The 24942-nt window shown below is 36.4% G+C and overlaps 1 protein-coding gene across 1 annotated transcript; it reads right to left on the bottom strand.

The window, feature by feature from the left end:
• Window positions 1-9410: 9410 nt before the first annotated feature.
• On the bottom strand, window positions 9411-22945 carry LOC145777251 (uncharacterized). The gene is made up of 2 exons (XM_082588585.1): window positions 22837-22945; window positions 9411-18347 (listed from the first exon to the last, which is right to left on the bottom strand). Exon 2 carries the CDS (start codon window positions 15140-15142, stop codon window positions 14237-14239), a length of 906 nt encoding a protein of 301 aa, XP_082444711.1. The 5' UTR covers window positions 15143-18347; window positions 22837-22945; the 3' UTR covers window positions 9411-14236.
• Window positions 22946-24942: the final 1997 nt, after the last annotated feature.

Raw genomic sequence — 24942 nt, 5'->3', positions numbered from 1 at the left:
GTCTACGTCACCGGCGACTAGCAATCAGTTGATCGGGCAAAAGTTTTTACTGTGTGAGTTTCAAATGGCAGATCTTGTTCTTCAAACAGTAAATCAGCCTCTTTTACATAGATTTAACGTATTCAGGCCTTCAATCAATGTAAAAAAAACAAGTTTTTGAAGGCAAATTCCACAAAGGCATGTAAAACGATTTCAGCTAGGCAATTCAGAAGGCGTATTAGTAATCAGCATTTTTTACATGGATTCAACGTGTCCAGGCCTTGAATCAATGTGAAAATTCTTGGAACACAACACCTCTGAACTTTCCAATCAACGCGAGAAAAGGCTTTTGATATCGCTACAGCTACTGCTAGTCGCTGGTGACGTATTCTCAAGCAGTTTTTCCACTTCTTGGTCATTTTGCAAAAAATAAAAAATAAATGAAACACTGAACTTTGCGCCTTGCCAGCGCCATTGAAAACAATTTTTTTCCATTAATTTTTTATGAAATGTATTTTTGAGTGTTCAGTTTACCCATTTTAATGCTTAATTCCCGTTTGAAATTTTCATTTAGTAGGCCGGAAGCCGAGGCTGTTTGTTGGTGAAATATAAACTCTCACAGTCTTTGCGTATGTCACTGTACTTTTGGATTGAATTATTAGATATGTAAATATAAAAGCATGATGGTAGGGCTAAACGGATAAGCAAAAACTGTAATAGTGCGATTAACAGGTGGTCACAACGGTAAACCATAATCTCTTCATGGGAAATTTGTAACATAAATTTTCCGGATCCGTTCGTCTGCATGCAATGACCGAAAGAAACACTCTTCTGAAAACGTCTATTCAAGAATTGTATTTCTGTAAAAATAGCCTCAATGCTGTCGAAGAATGGGGGAAACACCGTGCCCACTAAAACTTGTCACTACAATACAAATTACTGAGATAAAGACGGAAATTTCGTGTAGTTGGTATAAGCACAAACAAAACCGTTTTAATATGCGACCAACTTTTCAAGCAACAATTTTAAGAATGAGAGAATAAATTGCAATATTCCAAACGCACGTAACCATCTTCTGTGACGTAATAATGTTAAGCATTATGAAGCTATTCAAGCACCTGTTCAATTTGGCTTACACCATATCTCGTAATTCAAGATTTAACGATGATGTAATGTTTCAACAGGTGTGACAAAGGTGATGCAATCTTTGCTTATTTCTAGCAAGTCCATGACGTAAGACCTCAGGTTCAGTAGACAACGGTTTTATGTGACGTTTGATTTGTACAGAGATTGTCCGTAACATAGCGGCCCCTAGTTATGACAGTCTAACATGACATAACTAAAAAAGAATTTAAGGACAATCGTGAGCCAATGAATAAAAACACACGATACACAAATTGTTTGAATCCCTCACGTTTAAGTTAATACGCAACTACAAAGGGCATGCAAAGAATGAACAACAATAAGAATAATATGCGACAATACATGAAACTGGTACCATAGGTACACGCTATATACAATGGTTGCGATAATAACCGACTGTTCTGGGCTCAGACAAAGGTCGACCACCGCAGACAGAACTAGGCTCAAACCCTAACATTGAAGCAGTGGCGCCGGCAGAGGGGGGAGAAAATGGGGCAGCTGCCTCTCAATGTTTTGGGCATCATCTTTTTTATTTTTTTATATTACAGTATTACATATTGTTATTATTTTTTTAATATTTGGATCCCAACCTGAAGTCAACTTTAGATGCAAGGGGAGGGGGGGGGTAAAAGTTTTCTGTTTTATTTTAACTTTGCTCTTCTTGCTGCTGTTATTCTTATGATTTTGTGTTTCTATTCACGTACTTCGCCTGCTGCCTGTCACGTAACAATTTGTTACCGGCTGTTCAGCAGATTTGCTCTTACTTGGTTCTTGTGTGGTGGCAGTGCATACAGCAGTGGGTCATTCAATGTTTCAAGGATATAATGTAGATTAACTCAACGAAGTCTACTAAAGTAATATAGTAAGTAACCAGTGGTTTGATGACTATCTCACCACATTTTACTTTCCCTGTCGAGTTTTCAACAGCATGGTATGTTATAGTCCTGTTAATATTAGTTAAAGTTTATGCTATAAAAACTGCAATTATGCTCCACCGGTGTTAAATGATTTTTTATTCTTAATGTTTCTTTATCCTATCCACGAAGATTTCATGCGCAATATAATGACGATAAAGTTTAAAACACAAAATGAGCGAACAATTATATTATATGCCTATTAAGATGCAAAAAATGCAATATGACGAAATAATGCAACTAAAGTCAACATGTTCCTACGTTTATTAGACGTTAAAATACGTTTCACTTGTAGTAAAATTCTTTTCTCATTCTTTTATTTCTGAGGATATTGCGTTGCTTATTGCCTTTAAATTCAAAGACTTGCGTCCCCGCGAGCAAGGTTGTGCATTTTTTACATCGATTCAACGCCCTACAACGTTGAATCGATGTAAAATCAGCAGATTTAGCTGGCTGGGGTTAGCGTTTTAATTGATTATTTTTAGTTTCAGTGAAGCTTGATTTTACGTCTAATAAACGTAGAAACATGATGACTTTAACTGTATTGTTCCGTCATACTGCATTTTTGGCAGAATAATTGTTTTTCTTTTATATGTCCGAACCATTATGTCTTTAAACTCCAATAAATTATTCAAAAGATCTGAAAATAAGATTTTGTTTAAGTTTGATTTTTTTCACGTGGATACTTCGGCCATTGTGTCCGAAGTATCCCCGACCACGTGACTACAGGTAAATAAAGAAAATATGGCTACCTGATTAACTGCTGATCAAAATCATCACTTGCTTATCTGAGTATAGCTTTCTAACTACAACCTCAATCAATAAAAAGTTTGTTTTGGTTAACTGCAACGGAATTATGACCTTACACGTACAACTTAAAAATCTTGATATCACTGATAAAATTACTTTTTCGGCCTCAACTTTCTAAGAAAACCAGACATACTTGCAAACTTTATCATGATTTGTAATGGAGCCACAAAGCTTTGGTAAACGTGATTTAACAATACTCTACTGTGACCAGGGCCGCTGAGAGAGCTTTTCACTAGGGCTATGAAAAGTCATGTCGGGCCCCCCTCTCACTTCGGGCCCCTTTGTCTTTGGGAAAACGCGTGATGTTTGCTTAGGCTATTGCACACCATACAACATTTTACTGCAGAATTGGATATCTGTGCACAATAATAGGATCAGGCTGCAATAAAACTATTATTTAGTGTTTTGTGTTGTGCAATGTGCATATCATGTGATCTGTCCTCGCCAATTTGTATAGGCTATCCCAGGAGTGTGCAACGTGCGGCCCGCGGGCCAAATGCGGCCGCGAAGAAAAATTATGTGGCCCGCGAAGATGTGCCAATTTTGAATTGTGTGCGGCCCGCGAAACGTGTTTATAATTTAGTTTAGTCTGGTACGTGTGAACAATTCATTGTGGAGTGGATTATTGTAAATTTCGCACCTTCTGTTAACCATTTTAGAAGTCTCCCACCGGCCACCGCTAATCCATTGTATTTAATTATTTGGAACGTAAAAATGTATGGTCACATAAAAGACATTATGAACAAAGTAGGCTACGACTTTGGAAAGCTCACGTACAGACAGGAAATATTTTCCACTTTCCAACTTTAAGAGACTATGGAATGCATCCTAAGAAGAAAACTGAATTTGCTGACCAACTTGAAAAATTGGTGTATGAATTTTTGCCTCGTTTCAAGGACTTCAAATCTCATGAACATTTGTTTGGTATATTCGCTTCGCCATTCAACACAGACATTAACAAAGCACCAGAAGTAATAACTTGAACTGATTGATCTTCAAGAGAAAACGGATTTGAAAGCAAAGTATTTAAAAATGAATCTTGGCGATTTTTACCGAAAACATTTCAACTAAGATAACTTTCCACATTTGAAAAATCCATGGCTTCAAAAATGGCACTTTTTGGCTCAACATATTTGTGCGAACATTTTTTTCTAAAACGGGCGTCATGAAATCTTCCTATTGATCGGTTCTGACAGATGAACACTTGGAAAATGGACTTCGAATTGCGATCACTTCCACTAAAGTAAATTTGGAAAAAGCCGTCGGGAAAAGAAGCCAGCTGCAAACTTCTCACTGAGCTCGTTTAAAGACGGTGTGACAATAAATTTGAATAGCAGTTTTCTTCAGAAATTTATGTGTCCTAACTTATTATTTCTGGAAGGAGATAACCCCTAATATAAAAATAATATGAATAACAAAAACACTACTCTTTTGTGCCTGCAACTAATAGAAATCATATGTTAAATAAACGTGCGGCCCGCGGTTTCACCCAGTTATTCATATTTGGCCCTCCTGTAATAAAGGTTGCACACCCCTGGGCTATCCTGCATTGAATTCGTGTGTCAGTTGTTGATAGTGCTGTTGAGAGGTGTCGCTTGTACAGCTTTAATGTAAATTCTTCAAATTCATTCATTTATTTCTCTTACATGCGGGCTCGGATTTAGGGAAGGGCAAAGGGTGCAGGTGCCTCGGGCCCCCCAACTTTTAAAGGGTCTCCCTACGTGGAAAAAGTGTGATTTTTTGTTTTTTTTTCTTTCAGCTTTTGAAGTTTCTGCAAAATGCTGTGCAGTGCTGGATTAATGCTACTGTAGACGTAGAGGTGGTTTTTCGCGCCATAGGCACGAAAAAATTTTTTGCACGTGGGCCCCCAGATCTAAAACTGCCCCGGGCCCCCATCATGTAGCTTACATGTAGCCTATAATTATTCCTGATGAGGACACTATGTGTTGTCGAAAAACGTTGGATTTAGTAGTTTTTTTGTGTGTGTTCAATTAATAAAAAATGTTAAATCCGCTAATGTTAGCCTACTGAGTGTTATATGTATCTGGTACAAAAAGTCAAGCTCTCTACCAAGGCTCAAACAAATATCTTGTTAATGCATAATCAAATTTATCATCTGACCAACAACCTTTCTGCATTAACTTTTGCATTCACCACATGTCTAGCAGAGGTGAACGAAGTCACTTGTTTTTTTGACTCCGGTTCCGCTCCGATTCCGAAAGTATTGACTCCTGCACCAACTCCGAAATTCATTTTGAAGTGAAATAAGCGTGAAACTACCTTTCAAATAATTTAAAAAAAAAAAACTCCAAAACTTTTTTCTCAACCCTGCTTTTGCTACCCAATGCCCCCCTCTCCCGAACAGGAGAGTAGGCTATAAAGCAACTTTTATGGTTTAATTTTGGGTGCTTTTAATAGAACATTTTTGCACGTAAAGCATTAAATCACCACTTGGGGCCCCTGATTTGCGCGCAATGCACTCAAATATTTTTCCGGGCACTTTTGCTAAATTACGGGCTCCCCAGGACTAAAGAATAGTAACTTTTATGCTTGAATTTAGTTGTTTAGAATGGCTTTAACCAACATTTTCGCGCATAAAGTATAAAATCACAATTTCGGGCCCCCCAACAATCACAGGCCTGGGCCCTCAAGGGTACGCCGTACCCTCCGTACCCCCCTCTCATAGGCCCTGACTGTGACGTCAAATACCTTATCCGAGGTATCCCCGCGTCCAAACTATTCCCGGTCTCCACTACTTTCATTTGGCATGCTAGCGAGGGTAAGGGGTGGCATAGTAAATATATTTTCTATTGAATTTAGCTGGTGACGATTACAAGTGGTATAATAGCAAGGTGGCATAGTATCAAAGTTTGACTGTAATCGGTTTGGTTGCAAGTTTCGGTCTTTTCTAGCTGACGTCAACTTCTTCTTCGAATATCTCCGTGTGATGAAGCCTATTTTCCAGGCTTTAGACATTCTCCAGGGCGAGTCCAAGGCGTATTACGGAGTCTTGCTTCTAACCATTACAATTTGCAAGTACAGTGATCTTGTGACTTGTGAGGAGTTGAAAGTGAAAGTCTTTGAAGGAGGGGAAAAAACGATTCAGCAAGTGCTTCAACGATATGAAATGCGTTGTGGCATCATGTCTTCATCCCTCCTTCAAGACGTCGTGGCTACAATTTCTGCACTACGTTTCCACGGATGATGCTCACGCACTGCGAGAAAAAGTCAAGGCAGATGTAATTCGACTGTTGCGGCAGACATCAAGCCAGGTTGATACTGAAAAGAGTGACACCAGTCACAACTCCGAGGATGAATTTTTTGGTGTGTTGGCGCCATCCCGTGAAACGTCGGTGCAGAAGGAAGCAGCAATTGTGGATGCCTTTTTTTCGGACAGGAGCACGTAGGCTACTTGAGCTTTTCGAATACCGAGTTAAAACATCTGTTCATTAAATACAACACCCCCATGCCTTCCAGTGCTGCGGTGGAGAGACTTTTCTCTGTTGGAAAATATGTGCTTAAGCGAAAGCCGGCAGGACTTAATGACTCTCATTTTGAAATGCTCGTGCTTTTGAAAGATGCGTAACAATAAATTTCCTTTAGAATGTGTTTCTATACAGACGTTAAAATGACAGAGTAAACAAATAATAACATTCGTTTTCAAGGTCATTTTTGCGTCACTATAGTCTATAGTATAGAGACTTGAAGATTGTTTCCTAGTGTCATTTTAGACAAAAGTAGCAAAAGAAGTAGCGGTAGCGCGCTACTTTGGTCCGAGTAGCGGGTAGCGCGCTACTTTTGTAAATTGGTAGCAGGTAGCGATAGCGCGCGCTATTTTGGCCCAAGTAGTGGTAGCGGGTAGCGCGCTACTTTAAAAGTAGCGGGTGTCCACCTCTGCTCGTAGAATAACTATTGCCTTCGCGGTGAAGCTCAACAATGGTGCTAAAAAGTTTATGTGCATTATTAGATGAGTACAATTAGGGTTGAAAGTAACGACTAGTTGTCACTATTCGATAGCGATATTCGTTGCTTTCTGAATAGCCTATCGAATGCTTATACTCATTCCTTTTAAAAATAAATAACTTATCGAACGCGCGCTATCCACTGCTTTTTATGCAAGCAACGAAATCATTATTCGTTTTTCACTAATCGATATTTATGGGATGGAGAACTGCTGAATCATTTTTTGTTGTTCACTTACTTCGTCGTCAAATGACTTTACGAGATTTAGTTTTCGGATTACTATCCGACTTAGTCCCCTTCCGGTTTTCGAACTATAAAGGATTAAGTGATGCCAACCTTGTGGTTTTCCCGCAAGTTTGGGCTTTTTTTTTCGAGTTGCTTGTTTTTTGGCCACTCAATTTTTAGTAATTGCTTGCTTTTCATAAGTGTCTATAGGATAGCGGAAAGTCATTGCTTTTTTAGGCACTATCGAATAGTAAAATAGTCCTTGCTTTTTGACTAACGACTTCCAACCCTGAGTACAATGCTTCATTGGAACATATAGCCTTATCTTGTTATTTCTAGTTAGTGACTAAGGCTAGTTTTAAAATTGTAACATTCACACTAACATGAAAACGAGTCTACCTATAACACAAAAAACAAAAAGTCAATGAACTGTAATTAAGTTTAGCTTATTTATCTTATTAGGGTATTTCTGAGTTTCGGATAATAATGTGTTGTTTGCTACACAATTACTTAACTTAATTAACTTACTTATTATGAGTTTCGATCAATGGATCGCAACATTTTTTTAGTGCAAAGAAATGTTTCGTTGCCGAAAAAGGTTGAAAAACACTTGCTTTTCTTGGTAGCCTTTCTGGTTTAATTAGAGAAACGTGAAATCGTGAGCAGGCTGCTGAATAGTGGCAAACCAACGAGAGTAGGCTAACGGTTGTCTATCTTTGTGTTATATAACAACATAAACAGCAAACCCATGTTCAGTTTCAAACTCAGTAAATCAAAAAAAAACGCAAAATAAAAGTAAACAAGCTTTCGAGACTGCTGCTTCAGGCTCTAGTCTATAACATCATCTAGGCTACGTCATAAAATGGCGACCGAATCATCACAATCTGCTTAGCTTAGTGACGTCAAACAGTTTCGAGTCGATGAGGAAAACAAACAAGTGCGAAACAAGGAAGAAATGGGACTTATTTCATTCTATTTCAGACAACACAAATTGCATTAGAAATTTTCCATTGTTTTCAAGCGTAGCCTAAGTCTGGTGTTTGCCTTTTCGATGTCGCTTAAACGCTCTCAACAAAAGCCTCGACCACGCAAAATAGACCAAAAGATGGAGTAATCAGTCACTTATATATTTTACATTGCGTTATTACACTGCAAATTGCACGTATCACAACACACAGCACCGGCACATAACTTGGAGCAGCGAAGCACTTCGAGATAACTGGTCTCAATTCTGCCATATCGTTAAGTGTCGTGCAACAAGACACAACGGCGTGCGCTCGAGCGGTGTCAAACCAACGTCCATTCGAGTGTCGTGCTCTCACCATTTGGCCACGCAATCGACAAGGTTTCAACTTCCAAGGTCTTTAAATTAAAGCTGCAAGCACTGCACATTTGCAGTAAAAGATGGTCGCAGTTGTTCTCAACCTTTTTGTCTTGACGACCCTTTTTATTGCCGTCAAAGCGGTCGCGGACCCAAAAAAAATTATCTGAAATTTTAGCATCTTGCGTCTCCGAACGGAAAACAAATATTTCCTCAGTTCCGAAACGACGCACTTAAAAGAATTTGCTAAAACTCGTGACGCACTTTTGAGGATTGATAACATTGACGAAGTTATGTTATAAACTTATAAGCTATATGTTAGCAGACAGGATCAAAAATCAGTAATCTATAGGCTATTCTGACATAGCTTAATGTTTTTATGTAATTTTTTTTTTAAATTAATAGACTGTAATTAGTAATTAATTAATTCTTTAGGTTTACAATGAATTTCTCTCTTTTTTCATTGGTACCGCGCCAAAATTATCCTCCCAACGGCCCTGAGTGCACGAATAGAAAGAAGTGCACAGGGGTTCACCAAAACAGCTACATGTGCTTGCGCATGACAGGACTTTTTAAGCAATTAAGCATCTACTTCGTCTGCCGTTAATTAGTCTATATGAGCTGAAATCATCCAATGTTTCATCAGAAAAAATCCATACAAAAGCCAGTGTGCTGATAAAGCAGGTCAATAGTAACATTAATCATAACTTATAAAGGTGCAAATAGGCTATTGCATCATCAATTTTGCAGGGTGCACGAAAGAAAACAAAGTTGATGCGTTCACGTAACATTGAACCAATGTTGAAAAAGCTTGCAAGCAGTGAAAAATCTGTTTGTTCCACCATGGGTCTGTGGTGATCTAGGCCATCACAAGGATTTGATTTTAACCGTGTGGAATAGATCAAGTACCGGTAGCCTACCCTACATCAATGTTCAAAAAATTAAAAAAAAATGCTGAGGCTAGTGCCCGATTTGCCTTACATGGAACTTTTAATGACTAACCTAACTTGTTGATACACGTTGAACTCATTCAACATATAGCAACCAAACTGGTGTAGGCTCATCGGCACAATTTATTTTAAAAAAAAACACAATTTTGATATACAGTATGGATCACTGCACACGAATGACAAAAACGTTCACACAACACAACGACCACAAAGTGAGAAAGATTTTCAAATTTCAATGTAACAATGATTCATGGCTTACTGTACCTGATAGTGCAGAAAAGATTTGTAATAAGCATACATAGAGAAACAGTCATAACTAGAAATCGATTCACAATCGAATTTTACAAATGAACACGATTGACAAAAATACACATTAATATTAGGCTTCAATAAAATGGTTGAAACGCTTGGTCAATCCAGGGGTCAATCTAATCTAAAAACAAAAGAGCCCAAAATGTAGATAGGCTACTGAGCTCATGCACAGAAAACATTTCGAAAAACTAGACAGTTTCATTTTTAGTGCTACTCAATAAAATTTCATCTTCAATTGAAATTTGACTGATAGTCTAGTTTTCCGAACGTTTTCTGAACAAGAGTTTACTAATATTTGCATTCCAGGCTCCTTATTTTTTATTATTTGAACAAACTTATCAACTGTAAAATTTAGTCTTAGGTTATCATAATGGCAACAAGTAGAAAGAGTCAATTCAATGATATCGGGGGTGCCCAAAGTGCGGCCAGCGGGATCAATATCTGCGGTCTTAGCCTAGCTTCATAATCTACATAAGTTAATATCAAAGGATAAAGAAAACTTAGTTGTTATGGACAGATTTCCTATAACTTTTTTTGGATTTTTGTAGTTGAAGCGACATGAATTCCAAAACTTATAGGCTAGCGTAGTCCAATACACTGCAAAGGCATTTTTTAGCGTGCAAGACCAACAAATCAAACCAACTTTCAGAAAATAAATATCATTTCTACAGTAGCTAAAAATTTCGTTTTTCTTTTGATTTGTGCAAATTTCAAATTTTTGGCTACTTTTGAGCTTGTTTCCACTTGTAAATGCATTGGGCTACTTTTTAGTTGCAATTGGGCTGGAAATCAGGGATATCTAAAGAAGGGGATACGAAGGCTTTTATTACGTCTGACAATAGAAGGGCTTTTGTTTATCGTAAATAATCTGTGTTTATCGTAAAATGGCAATTGGCACCGATAGTAGTTCAATAAATTTTGTTATGATAACTTGCATTGCCCTATTAGCATCAGGCCTGGATATTCACAGCATGCTCATGGTTGTTTGTTAATGCAACTACCCATATACTTGCTTTACATCTAGCCTACTGCGAAGGCTTTGTTCAAAAAAACAGCTTACTGATAACTTTTCAACTGTCTTTGTAAGCAAGTATTCTTTAAATATGCTCTACGTAACATTTGCTAACTGTCTCCTGTAGCTCACTGTACCAGCTGCACTACAAAACTTTCTACGATTTTAAAAAGAACCACATGCTTAAAGCACTACAAACTACCGCCCTGGTAGTGTCACGAGAATAAGACAATCGCTGCGAGCCTTCATATCCCCTTCTCTAGATATCCCTGCTGGAAATATAAAAAGTATCTGGTGATCTTGCCACTAATAGCTTGAGAGAAAACATAGCACATTACCTGACATCAATTTTTGAAGTGTAATCTTGTTAAACAGCAAAAAAAATGTAAACAATATAACCTATTTTTGGTAGGAAAGCGGTTTGCTTAAGCAGGGTAATGGTCCTACAAAGCAAGATAAATTGTACAAAAAACCTATTTAGAATTGAAACCAGCGAAAAATTGTCGGATTAAACGGGGTTGACTATAACCTAAAACGTTTATAACATACCCTTTTAAACGTTTAAATTATACTCTGTTACACAACCTTAAAGCTTAGGCCGAATTTCAGGGGGGAAATGAGTGCAAAATTTAATGCAGCTCGCCAAAACTCGCGAATAGCGAAATGCAACCGGTGGCTACAAAACTTTAGGCACCCATGATTTAAATCATCACTCCCAGCCTCATAGTGCTTCGATACCCGTCTAATTGCCAGTAAAAGCAATGAACAATACACCAGGCACTGTACTGTACTTAATTCAAAGCGTGGCACGTATTTTCTGGTTTGTTCAAGCAAAAAAAAATACTATAAACGTGCAATGTGTACTGAAGACCACTAGAAATTCGAAACAAAATTAGATTGACCAGCTGGTCAGAAACAAAAATTTTGAAAAATGAAAGTAATTATTATCAACACACCACCGCAGAAAGTTGCTTCATCAACATCACATCCAAACATTGCAATGTACTCAATCGGAACGACGGAAACCTTTTACCAAAACCTTATAAATCATTATTGTCTCGACATGCAGGCTTCAAGCTTACTTAAACACAGTTAGAAAAGTTATTGCAATCTAATTTAGTCTCGAATTTCTAGTGGTCTTCAAGACTTCAGTGCTTCGAATTTATGTTTATTGTTGGAAGTTTTTACGTAATTTAACGTCGAAAGTAACCACACATCACTAGCCAATCTTTAAAACATTGTGTTCTATTTCTCTTGCCTTCAATCGACGACCAAGATCTGTTGGTCGTCACCGCTTCGAAGTTTTATGTTTATTGTTGAAAGTTTTTACGTAATTTAACGTGGAAAGTAACTGCTCACACATCATTGGCCAATTTTTAAAATATTGCGTGTTTTATTTTTTCTTGCCTTTAATCGCACTGCAGTATATAACCTGGTGAAATTTTATTTTGTATGTTATTCGTTCTAAGGATGCGCATTGTCATGGTGCGCGAAACGTCAGTGAAGCAATAAACCATCTTGTTTGTTGTTAATTTTACTTTCAATTTCATCAGATGAACGTAGTAACTAGTGCTAGAAACAATAAAATTAGACAATCGTTGTCGTCAGCAACGAGAATTTTATACTGTTGCAGTTACACCAATGCCGTTGACACACAACATATTAAGCCCAATACATGTTTTTACAAGTTTTAAAGTATGGCATAATTGTAGCTTCTTTTCTAACTTCACTAGAATATTCTTTTGTTCAGTCATATATTGCACTACCTATGTCAGGACTCAGGACGGTTATTTCTAGGAAAACGATAAATAATACCAACATTAAATCACAGACTGTTGACGCAACAGCAATGTACATCTTTTTAACTGTACCCTGGTAAATTATGGTACACAATAAAGAGTAGAATCAAAAAGAAAAAAGAGGCACGTTAGAAATCAGATCACACCCACATTCCCACAAAAGGTAACACGATGAGGATACAGCACGAACTGTACGAAATAACCAACGTTTGAACTGAGATTGGAACTTGTATGCAAATTGTATTTTTTGTATTTGATTGGTCGCTTTGTTTGTGATAATGAGAACTGAAAAGTAAACTCAACCAGTGAAAGCTAACCGTTTTACATCGCTTCAAGTTAAGTTGAAAAAAAAAATTCTCAAAACACCAATTTATTATCACGATTTTTAGCTGGCTATGATTAGAATTAACCGCTTAACTTTTCTACTTTTGCATGATCATATGTTAAGCGATCTCTTATGAAAGCAGTACAACAATAAAGACTATAATGTAAAGTTTAACTTTAAAGCAAGGTAGTAAAAACATGCAGTAAAATATCATGTCATTATAAAAGAAATCATGAAAGCATGCAACATTTGATACAAGCACCAAAAGCAACACCGTGGCGAATAGAAACGATACATTGTGGTTGTGTAATGTGGCCTATCAAGCTTAAAATAAGATCAAATGGAAAACATCCTATGTAAACTTGGTTAAATATAAACAAATAAATAAAACATTAACCACCAGTAAGTTGGTACGCTAGACTCAAAATCACATCATTTTTGAAAAAAGTTTACTTTTAATGTGCGTACTACAAATATGAGCATATCAAATATCTGAATCTTACATGTAAGCCATAACTCGAAAACAACAACTGCTGTACCACGGCGACCTTTATACACAGGCCATGCCAACATGCAGCTTATTTGACTGAAGGCCGATCTGTTAGAAGCCAAAATTGCTAGAATCAGTTGATTGTTTGAGTATTAGTTAACAGATACACTATTTGTGCACATGTGTAATTTTAAGCTACTTTTGTGGTGTTACTACCATACAAATAATGAACTAGATTTTGGCATTTGTGCTGGAAACCCAAAAAGCGTCTGGCAGCACCGTTAATAGGAAAAGATTTGTTATTTTTTAAAGTAAATTTAGGAGTTTTACAGTAATTTGAGTTCAGTGATGACACTTTAGCAATTTGGATTCTCAAAACTATCAGTTCAAAGGAATATAAAGTAACATTGGCCTTCAGTCAGGCCTCCAGTTCGCACGTTGTCAAGACCTGTGTAAGTGTGTATACAGATCGCTATGTTCTGTACCATATAATAAGCTAAGTTACTTCAGTAGCGAAGGTGAAGCTTAAAAGGTAAATTTATAAACGGAACTCAGTACAATAATCGAAAAAGGCAAGAAGGCTATAGTTTCAAAGCAATAAAAGTCGAAAAAATATGCTGAAAGTAGAACTTAGGTCTTTACAAGGCCTGAACCACAACTTCGACTTGATAGTTTTTTTGTAACACGGTTCGAGTGATTCATTGGGTTGAGTCATGTAAACCTCGCTTTCCAGTAGCAATACATTAATTCAACAGTCAACAATGTGAACTGTAAATTGTTTCTTCATATTACTCTAGCTTATCGAAAGTAACATAAAGATATAAGCTTAACATTACCAACTCTGCTTTAAGGAAGCGAACGTCAGTTTCCTCCGACAGTAAATAAGGAAGTTGCAACTCTCGTACAATTCCTGATTGTGTAAGCCAAACAGAATATCCTTATTCGTGTTATTTGCACTGTACGTTTCTGCATTGTGTTTTTGTTGTTTTATTGTTAAGCAATGTGAACACTGTTGCTATTAATTGCATCGATGAGGTCATGAGGGTTATTGACATAATCCACGGGCTCCAAGTATATTTCTGGATGATGTATTTCAGGAAAAGGTAAGCGTAGAGAAGGGTCTGTACTCCATTGTGACTCATTTTCAGCACAACCACTGTCAAAAGCAACAGAGTTTGGTTGAAGAATTGCAGCTACTTCCTTGTTCAAATCCTCTGACATCAAAGTTTCCGAAATGACGTCCGCAGGAAAAGAATCGTACCTCAAACTACATTCTTTTGAAGAAAAAGAAGCGTTTTGTGGGAACTCGTGCCAACAAAAATCAAGCAAGGTTTCATCTGATGGAGGGACAACATTCAGTGATCGTTGGATTATTTCATCATGATCTGACGTGAGAGACATATTTTGAAAATTTTTACTGCTGTCATTTAAGTCGTTAAAGTTGTTCATTAATTCACGCCGATTCGGAAACTGTTTCACAAAACATCCCATATCGTCAAGGGCGGCTTTCAAAAGTGGTCCTGCTTCATTTATATCTGGATTGTGATACGTGTCGTGACGTACTTTATTAACAAACGAAACCCCTCCGGGCGCATACACTTCCTGGTCAACAAGTCTAAAATATAATCCGTTGAAGTCACTTATTAGATTGAAAGTGCGAATAATATGACTGGAAATGTCTTTCACGGGTAGCCCTTCAATGTCACAGTATTCGAAGTAAGCAAAAAAGTATTTCCCTTCATTTTTCTTACTGAAAAAGTCACGATGGATATTCAGAACGATAGGAGTAAAGGTATCATCAATAGCGCTGTGTGAGGTGTCCCTGCTGTTCCATCGCTCTGTGGCCCCAGGTGACCATACCACAATAATTTTGTCAGCCTTTCTCATGGATTTTTCCATCCATTGTGTGCTATTTTCAGACACATTACTCTCATCCCACAACTCAAATATGACGTGAAAACCGAGATCTCTCTGCAGGTATGTCGCAAACTTCACAACTACATTTTTGTGTTTGGGGTGATCATTGACAAAAACGAAATAAACAACACGTGCTTTTGTACTGGGTGCAGCAGAATGGACGTTGACTTCACTCGCAGGTAGAAGAACCGCGTTGCAATCGGATTGTTGTTGTTTTATGGTTTCATAAGCTTGCTTTGTATCATCACGAGGGCCATTTTTATATGACCTTAAAAAATCAATAATATGACTTTATTTTTTGGAAAATATGACTTTAAATGACTTTATGTGAAAATCGTTTATTTTTACATACGAACAACGTCACTCACGGAACTAAAGAGTAAAACATACGCAACATAACAGTAATACACATCCATTTTTATTTTAAACCACTGTTGTAGTACAGTTTCATGTAGTGTGGAATGTTAGAGTCTTTGAAGTTACGATTTGGACGTAAAAATGACTTTAGTAAGGAAAATGAGCGCTCCACAGACGCTGATGTGGGTTGACACTTTTGCAGTTTTGCATAAAGCGCTGGTGAAATGTCTTGTCTTTGTAGCTCCATAATTTGTTTCACATCGTTTTTGTCCAATCGCTTCTTAATGTTATTTTTGAGCTCAAGCGAATCTTTTCCGAAATCAAGGGCATTTAGATCAGCCTGGGCCTCTTTGATGGTGTACGTACAACTTTCCATTTTGAGTATTAAGTTGACCTCAATGTGTGACCTCATAAAATATAGGTTTGTGACTGTAAGTGTTATGTTGGCTAATCCTACAGTTTGCCTTCGTTCAATCAGAAATTGCCTTACTTTCTTAGTGCTTAATTGCTTCACCGCTTAAATTGGTATTTTTTATTTAAAGTATACAACGGTATGACTTTATAACTCAAAAATATGACTATATAACTTAAAAAGCTGATATATGACCTAACAAGGAAAATATGACTTTATATGACTTCATAACTTTTTTACTATACCTCATAGGGATGAGGTTTTTGCGTTAAAATTGATTTCACGACTTACTGATGCATAGAAAAAAATATGACTTTAATGACTTTAAATGGCCCTAATCATCACATAAATCTTTCCTATCTTTGCGCATACGAAACAAGACCACGATCACTACAGTTACAATGACAGCTACCACTGAAACTATAATCATAAAGTAGATATTGAACGGGTCTTCAATCGGGCAAGACTTAAAAGTAAATTTGTCTGTAGCTACCCAACGGTCAGTGCTAGAACCCCGAACTTCAAGTGTATATGTCACTGTTTTATTAAAGCAGTGGTTCTTAACCTATGGGTAATTACCCACATGTGGGTAATTTTCAGGATAGCAGGTGGGCAATCAGCTGAACCAGAATATTTAGAATTATAGATGTAACAAACAATGTCACAGCTGTAAGTGGTAAAGTTGCTTTATTACTTATGCTTTTTTTTATGTTTTGAGTCCGTTCAAAACAACCAAACAAGCACAGTGATATTTTATCATTTTTAGAATTGTTTCGTCATAGTGATTTATTTTTCGCATCATTTTTGTTGCCGGTTTTATGTATTTCATTTTTGTGACATAATAATAAGATTTTTCTTGTATAATCAGTTCAGTTACAGTTGTTTTATGAGCAAGCTTGATGGCTGCGTTGCTGTTAGCAGTTGTTTGAAGTACCGTACAGTAGTTTATATAGCCAAGTGTACATTTAGAGTTAGTGTTGAGACGAGCGAGCTATATTCTTTGGGTCTGCTACTATTCGGCGAGTCCGATTCGGTGAGTTCCTAACCTCTAACCTTAACCCTAAAACGGCAATGATAATTAGGCTACGGTACCCGATGGTTTAAAAAAAAAAATTGAAAAAATCCCCCGTTAAGGGATCGGACTCACCGAAACGGGCCATTCCGATATTCTTTTGAAGATGAAAGCTTGGGAAAATTCTGGGGAATGATGGGAAAAGCATACCCAAAAGTTGTGCAAAATCACTAACATTGTTGACTATGTTCCCTTCCACTTATCTCTGTGAATCAGCATTTTCAAGTGTTGTTGCTTTGAAGTCAAAATTTCGAAACAAGCTGTTAGATCTGAAGTCAGATTTGTTTTGTGCAGTATCCAAAATCGCACCCAATATTGCATCGATTGTACACAAAAAAAGCGCAAATGTCTCACTGAAACTATTGATGCCGTTCTTTACGTTAAATGTTGTTTTTGTTGAATAACGCTGTTTTATATTTTTAATATAGTAAAATAGATAAAATTAGATTTTGGGTAATGGGACTTTGATCTGGACAGAAATGGGTAATAAGGGAAAAAAGGTTAAGAACCCCTGTATTAAAGAGTTGTGCGGGTATTAAGAAGACCATAGAAGAATTTGTAAAAGAGTTGGGACTATAGAAAAACTGAATGCAAGTCGCAGTCTCTTCATTTATCGGACAAAGATTAAATTTTGCAAAATCCCCATACTCTTTTGGTAGATTGTAAAAAAAAAGGTATTGAGCTATTTCCACAGTGCACAGCTGACACCTTCACTTGAAATTGTCTCCAAACTATGCAATCATGAACAAAATCCAGCTCTTTATGAGAACAATCCGGCACAGCAATGACAGCACGCAATGGCTTGTTTGAAGTGTATGACGAAACAGGAGTGACAGATGTAACAAATCCATCTCCGGGTGATACATGAGTAGAATTCGTACTACCATAGCAATCGTAATAAAACTCGGCTAAAACGTGGCTATAAAAGTCTAGCTCTGTATGCAAACAGAAAAAAACTTTTTAAAGTATTTTTCAGGCAACGATGCATCAAAAATCGATATTTCAAATCCGTGGATGTGTTGTAGAGATCTGTCATGGCTGAACTTAAAAGAAATATTTAGTACAATGATCGTGTAGTTATCAGAAGGATGTGTTAACAAGTTCCACTTTGTAAATACAAACTTAAATTCATTGAGAGGCCGTTCAGTTTGTTGTTGCTGCATTGTTTGTTTTTCACCGAGCATGAAATTGAATTGTTGGTTCCTTTCATGTTCACCACCCCTGGAGTCCTGGTACAGTGGTGTTGCAAGTTCTTCTGCATTGTAATGAATCTGATAAGACATGAAGAGCAGCGGAAGCAAAGAAAGGATACACCACAAAAAACAGGACGGCACAGGCTCGCATGTCTGAAAATGAAGCTACATGTAAAAAAACGTGAATAAAATTTATAACTATCTACAAATAAAGAGTCCAATTCCAAAACCACTTAGGCGCCACTGTTACCAAAATTGAGTTTAGAGTGTCATTAGGTAAAGTATTACCATAGGTACCTACTATCAAATTCTTTCTTTCCAAAATCTTTTCTATCTGCTTCAAATTCGACACTAAAAATTGCGTTTGTTTCCAAAACCACTTATAAATGCGACATCACACTTTGTTTCCAAAACCATTTGTATCCACAATTAACCAATCATATTAACCCTTTGCTTTTCAACGTTTTTTTGGAAGTTAACTGCTCAAGGGGGGGCCGTTTTTGGATCAAATTCAATCAGCTGTTACGAGTTATCCGCTGATGCTATTTCAACAGAAGTTGCACTGGTGTGAAAGCAAATCACTTGTCTATAAGTTTGAAAACTCATTATTTTAAAATTTTATATGTTAAACTTGATATTTCAATTTTTGCAAAGGTACCCAAAAACGACAATTTTGATTTAACTTGCCGCCTTTAATTAACCGTGCTAATCCGATTTCATGCAAACTTCTAAATAACAAAGAGCTCGATCGAACGCACGAAGTGTGTGTGCGGTGTGCCGAATCATTGCATTGATTTGAATTTACGACTTGCGAGCAAATCTTGTTGTAAGCTACTTACTGATTCTAAAATAGTTACAATCAGAGTAATATTGTTACACGAATTTGAAAAAAACAAAATTGCGTTTGTTGTCTTACATTTTTATCCTAAACTAATGCATTCCGAAACTCATGGCTAGCTTCTAGTTTTATGGAACCAAATTTCTCATAAGTAACACCTTAGCCTGCTTGAATAGCTCTTTACATCTTCGTTTGTGTATTTTAGGTCTACAATTGAGTTTGTAGTATGAATATTTTTAGTAGAGAGAAGACAATTGAACAAGTTGTTGAAATAATCTGAAATTTCTAAGTTCAAATTAGGTGCTTTTGAAATTGTGGATTTGTGTCAAGTCGCATCACAAATATCATGCAGGCCACATCATAAGTCATTTCGCTTACGGGTGTTTATAAACATGACTCATAAATTACATCCACAAAAAATACAGCATTTACATCAACAAAGCTAAGTTCGAAGCTCACTTTTTATTGAAGATTGTGTCAATCAATTTGAAAATACATTTTTAGTCAGCCAGCGTCGAAATAATGCAACAGCGAATTGAGGAACATGCGTAAACAAAGGAAATGTGAAATAACCCACAGTCAGCAAATCTACATAAATTTAACGTTTACAAATGTTGAATCAATGTAAAAGGACTGGATTGCTGACTGGGTCCTTATTGTTTGAAGCACTAAAAATACGCGTAAAAGGGACAACGTCAGCAAGGCAGTGATTATGTTTCTGGCCAAAAAAAAATAACGTTTGACTTCAAAGATAAAAATGATTATAACGAAGCTTCAAAGTTTGTCGTAAAACATTTTACTGAGATACAATAAATATAATCATTTTGTGCCAGATTGTGAGAAGACTTCCTAGATTCTTTCCAACCATTTGCATGATTGCAAATTATTTTCTATAACTTTACACTGCTAAACAATGGCTTCTTTGTTGAAACAACGTGGCTACAATTCTATAAAAAATTCTTAGGCCTACTACATTGAAGTAATGAAATTTTTTTTGTGATTTTGCTGATGACGTTTTACCATATCCGAGAAGTAAAAAATAATAATGATGAATTATTTTACAAAACCGTGGTTTGCAAGTGCTTCACAAAAAATTGTTGGGGGAAAATTTACTATTAGACGTAAAACGTTTGTAAAAGAAAATTGTCGGTTTACGTATTTATGATGTTTATTGCGCTGTTATCGAATTATAAACTGCCTGTAGGCTATTGTCTACCTTTGTGGTTGCCGGCCAGCTTAGAGCAGCATGCAAACTAAGCGTTTATGGTATTTGCATCGTGTTATGATTCTCGAAAATTTCCCACAAGGTCTTTATTTTTATCGTGATATTTTGTGCCTCTTCTGTCCTAAACTTGAAGTTATTGTGCAGCACTATCCACATCGGTTTTTAGACTCAGTCTTCATTGAAAATCTTTTGTGTGGTGCATCATTTCAAGTAGTGTCTTTCCCTAAACTGTTACACAAATCGCCCAGAACCAGGTTGATTATTATGTATCTTACAGCAGTTGAGAGCCCGTTATTGTATGTGTGGAATTATTACTGTAGATGTCTGACTAAATTCATGCCAAAGTCGAGCAAATTCTGCTTTCGGGATCCTTGCCGTTATTTACTGTATTTTTTGTTGATAAGTTTAGGCAGCATTTTTCCAAGATAAATGAAGACATCGGTATTGTTCGTCACTTAGATTTTATTTTCTCAGCATTATTTATTCATTCTTTGATCCACTAGTTTGTCCCACTTTTGGTATAATCGGATCGTTTATAAATGGCGGGTCTTCACAATAGCCGGCCTCTTATACATTGGCGCAACGTATTCAGATGTTGAATCAATGATGAAGAAAGCTGATTTGTTGTTTGTCTTATGTGACGCCTAAATTTATGCCTCGTCTACAGTACAAAATATTTTGTAATGTACATTGTACATTTTGTTTGTAGGCCTACATTACAAAATATTTTGTAATGTAGATGAGGCATTATCATCTTTATTTTGCGCTCTTTGGAACAAAACACAGTGCACTGTGAAACAAAAAATACAGGACATAACAACAAGTAGGCGACATAAAGCAGTGAAGGGACGCCATCGAGTTAGCTGCTACGTGTAAATGGAGCCTATCTCATAATTTTGAGTGTATCTCACAATTACTGTTTGCAAAAACGCTATTTCTCCGGCTTCTCCCAAAAGCATTTGCAGTGATACATTTCCACAATTGCAAGTTTTGTCAATGAGAGCATTTCCATAGAACGTTTATTTCGAAACCAGGTTTTCGTGTCTTTATCCAAGAGAAGGTTTCTTATTGTAACGTTTTTTATTCGTCAATGAATATTATCTGCTTGAAACAACTGTTTTGAATAGTTTGTGGCCTCCATAGCCTACTATTTTGATCGTGGATTGCTATTCTTCTTTGTAGAGCTGATAACGCAAAAAAGCTTGCTATTATTGTTTCTAATTAACAGCTTTGTGATCACTGGCTTTTCTTTGTAGCATAAGAAATAACGCGCTTTGTATTATTGAGGTCAAACTAAACAAAAGAAAGCAAGAGGATGCTTCTCTCTGCTCGCGCATATCGATGCACGAAGCAATTATGAGCTTATGGCTTGTCATCGCAATGTAATCCATTTCACGCTTTGCTGGAAGTTAGCTAGAAATAGCAAAAATTCACCAAAATCTTGAATTTACAAGAAAACTACACAACTTTTAGCATCAAATTTAATATCATCAGATCCGCCTGGCAATTTTAGGAAAAGTCAAGAAAAACCAAGTGCATGGCGTTACTGTGCTTCAAATAATTAAAGGAAATATGAGGGGGGGGCCAAATCTGGCCTCCCTTTGAGGAGCAAAGTGTTAAGCCATTGTATCACGTGACATATCGCTGATTGTTTTGTCATCGTTTCGTGATAAGCAGCAGTGTTGCCATTTGGCAAATTTCACTACCAAATTTGAAAAATTTGGCAGAATTTTACGTTGTTTGGCAGTAAAATTTTGAGTTGGCAGAATTTTGGCAAACATTTTTGGTGAGTTGGCAGTCAGTCTCTTTTCAGTTTGGCAAAATTTGAAATGTGTTTGGTAGTTTGAAGCATCTACTATCTGGCAACACTGATAAGCAGTGTTGTAGGCTTGCAGCCTACTGTTCAGTTACCAACCGTGCTTAGTAGCCTATTTGAGCTTTATAGCTGTGTTTTTTTGCTTTGTTTAAAATGGATTTGGATGGTGGTAATGAATTAGTGGTGGTCAGCTTGGAAAAATGGTTTCAAAAATTGGTTTCTTTCATTCTGGCAATTTTTATTCTCCAGTTTATTTCCAAAACCACTTATATCCACATTTCTAATTTTATAAAAAGGAAATTCTAAGCCCTCCAATATTCGTTAGATCTGGGCAAACGTCATGTCTCAATTCAGTAGGTAGTATACATCGTTAGAAATCAAAAGCGCATTACATTTACAAAGCGAAACTGTCATAAACGTTTTTCGTGGTTTTCTCAAAATCATCAAAAGTGGATGTAAGTGGTTTTGGAAATAAGCTCTTCCATTATTAATATCATTGAATTTTCCGGTGCAGTAAAATTTTCTATTACTGTAACTGCAAAAAAGAGAATTTTGTAATGACCGTATGACAATATTAAAAATTTTTGAAAGTGAAAAAGTAAACCAAGTTGGTGAAAACTTATGCTTTTATATCTGTTTAACTCAAAAAGTACAATTTAAAAAATTTCTATAAGCCTACAGCAATTTTGACACTTCAAATGTGACTACAGTTCGCTTTCAAATCTTCTCCATAATGAAAACCAATTAATACATTACACAGTACCTTAAATATATTTGCAACCAGTAACTTTGTTTTACATTTTGCATCCAGGTCTTCATCAAAGTAAAGTATCACACCTAAAGCGTATGAACCAAACTAATCCATGTTATCTGGAAAACAGTTTTGCAACGTTAAATTACAATAAAAATGCATAATAATCAATTCGAATGAAAAATACATAACTAAAAATTTCATCAGTTGCAATATGGAGTTCATTTTGGTAAAGGTTTCAAGACAATGTTCATAATGCAAGAAATCGAGTATTCTGCCAAGTAATGTTTGAGTAAAAGGTAGTTGGAAGGTCATGATCTTAAAATAAGAAACTAACACTGCTGCTTCAAATAAAAAAATACAAATCCGCCGTTACACTTAAAAGTTTCGATTTACGATAAACCATCCCGTAACATAGCCTACCACCCGTTTAATAGATCGGAACACATATTAAACGTCACATCAACTAGAATTCACTAAGACGTAGGCTAACAATCACGAAATTTTTAGTAAGACAAGAAATTTACAACTCTATTAAACGACATACAGTAGTCCAACTAAGCTATTGAAGAGTTCAAAAATTAGAATTCCCTGGGTTTTGAAGATAGAATATTGAATTGCAGCAGACGACCAAACAATGTTGCTGTCTACAATAATTTGCCTGTAGGCTACCAATAACACAATTGATTAAATGTTAAGATTTTACTGGCCCGGCGTACTTTTCAACTCACAAAAAAGTTTCAGCCGTTATAATCCATAAGCCGACATAACAAAAACTACACAATCTCACAACTTTGTATCAAATTTTTATCCATAAATTATTGGCATGGATACAATAACAAGTGTGATTGTACAGAAATTGAACTTTATGCACAATATTAATACGTAATAAGTGCTGAAGTAACAGAAACAACGCAACGTGTGCATTGTTTACGTCTCACAACCATTGTTACTGGCTTGACATGCACATTGCACAATGCTTAATGACAACAAATGCACGGTATTCAAAATGACTAAGATGGGATCAAACAATATGAACTTAGAATATGAACATGCGGATGACAAAATTCTTTACATATATATATACTGTATATTCGTATTTAAAAAATTATTTGGAAATCAAACTGTTATTTGGAGTTTCACCAATTCAAAAGACAAGAATCACAGTACCCCAACAGTACACACTACCTATCAACCACTACTTCGAAAAAAAAACATGGATAAGCTGCGCAGGAATTCTTTGTATTATATATACATAAATTAATTAGATAAAAATCTTACCAGTAATAAAATAAGTTACATAAGTAACTTAATAAAGTACCAGTAATCTTGTTTTTTTCAAGGACAACAACTATGAGCCTCACCTACACAAAACATCAGCAATTTGGCATTACGAGCAATTGGAAATTGCTAAAAACTGGCTTTTTAATGCAAAGTATTATGTTGGTAACAGCCAACTTGAAATTAGTAACAAATCTGTAAACAACTAAATTTCATCGAAAAATGTCCGTTCAAATCATTTGCGACACACTTTATCAACCCCTGTTGTTATAAAACGGCATTATAATCTACATTTATTAACAAACTGATCACAAATTGGGCTAGTAACTTAATAAATGAATACTACTATATGTACAAGCAGTCATTGAAAGGCAATATACTAGGCTAGCAGACATTTGAGGACAAGTTGTTGATAGCCGCAAGGCAATCCATAGCATCTGACACCATGTCTACGGGAGCAAGTTGCAAAGATAGTTGATTTTTTGTGTATGCATTATTTTGTTGTAAATCTAGTTTAAATTGGGGATCTTTACTCATGAATGAGGCCTTGGGCATTGAGGAATGTTTCACAAGCTTGTCTAAAAGTTCTCCTGGATGTTCAGCATTCGAGACTAATGGTGAAGTGTTTGTTGAAAACCCACTATCATAATCTGAATCATACCCAGAGTGCTCATTCTGCTCAATCAACAAGTGAGTATCCAAAAGCACTGCTTTACGTTGCACAGGATCCAATTTATGACATGAATAGATTACAGTGTCTGGCATTTCTTGTTCTACTGGCTTGTGGGATGTAGATGGTTTCTTACCATCTTGATAATTTGGATTTTTTGCACAAGT

Source organism: Aplidium turbinatum, chromosome 9 (assembly GCF_918807975.1).
Source record: "Aplidium turbinatum chromosome 9, kaAplTurb1.1, whole genome shotgun sequence".
Lineage (NCBI taxonomy): Eukaryota > Metazoa > Chordata > Ascidiacea > Aplousobranchia > Polyclinidae > Aplidium > Aplidium turbinatum.
Note: the sequence above shows the minus strand (reverse complement) of the source record. Positions and strands in the feature narration are given on the sequence as shown.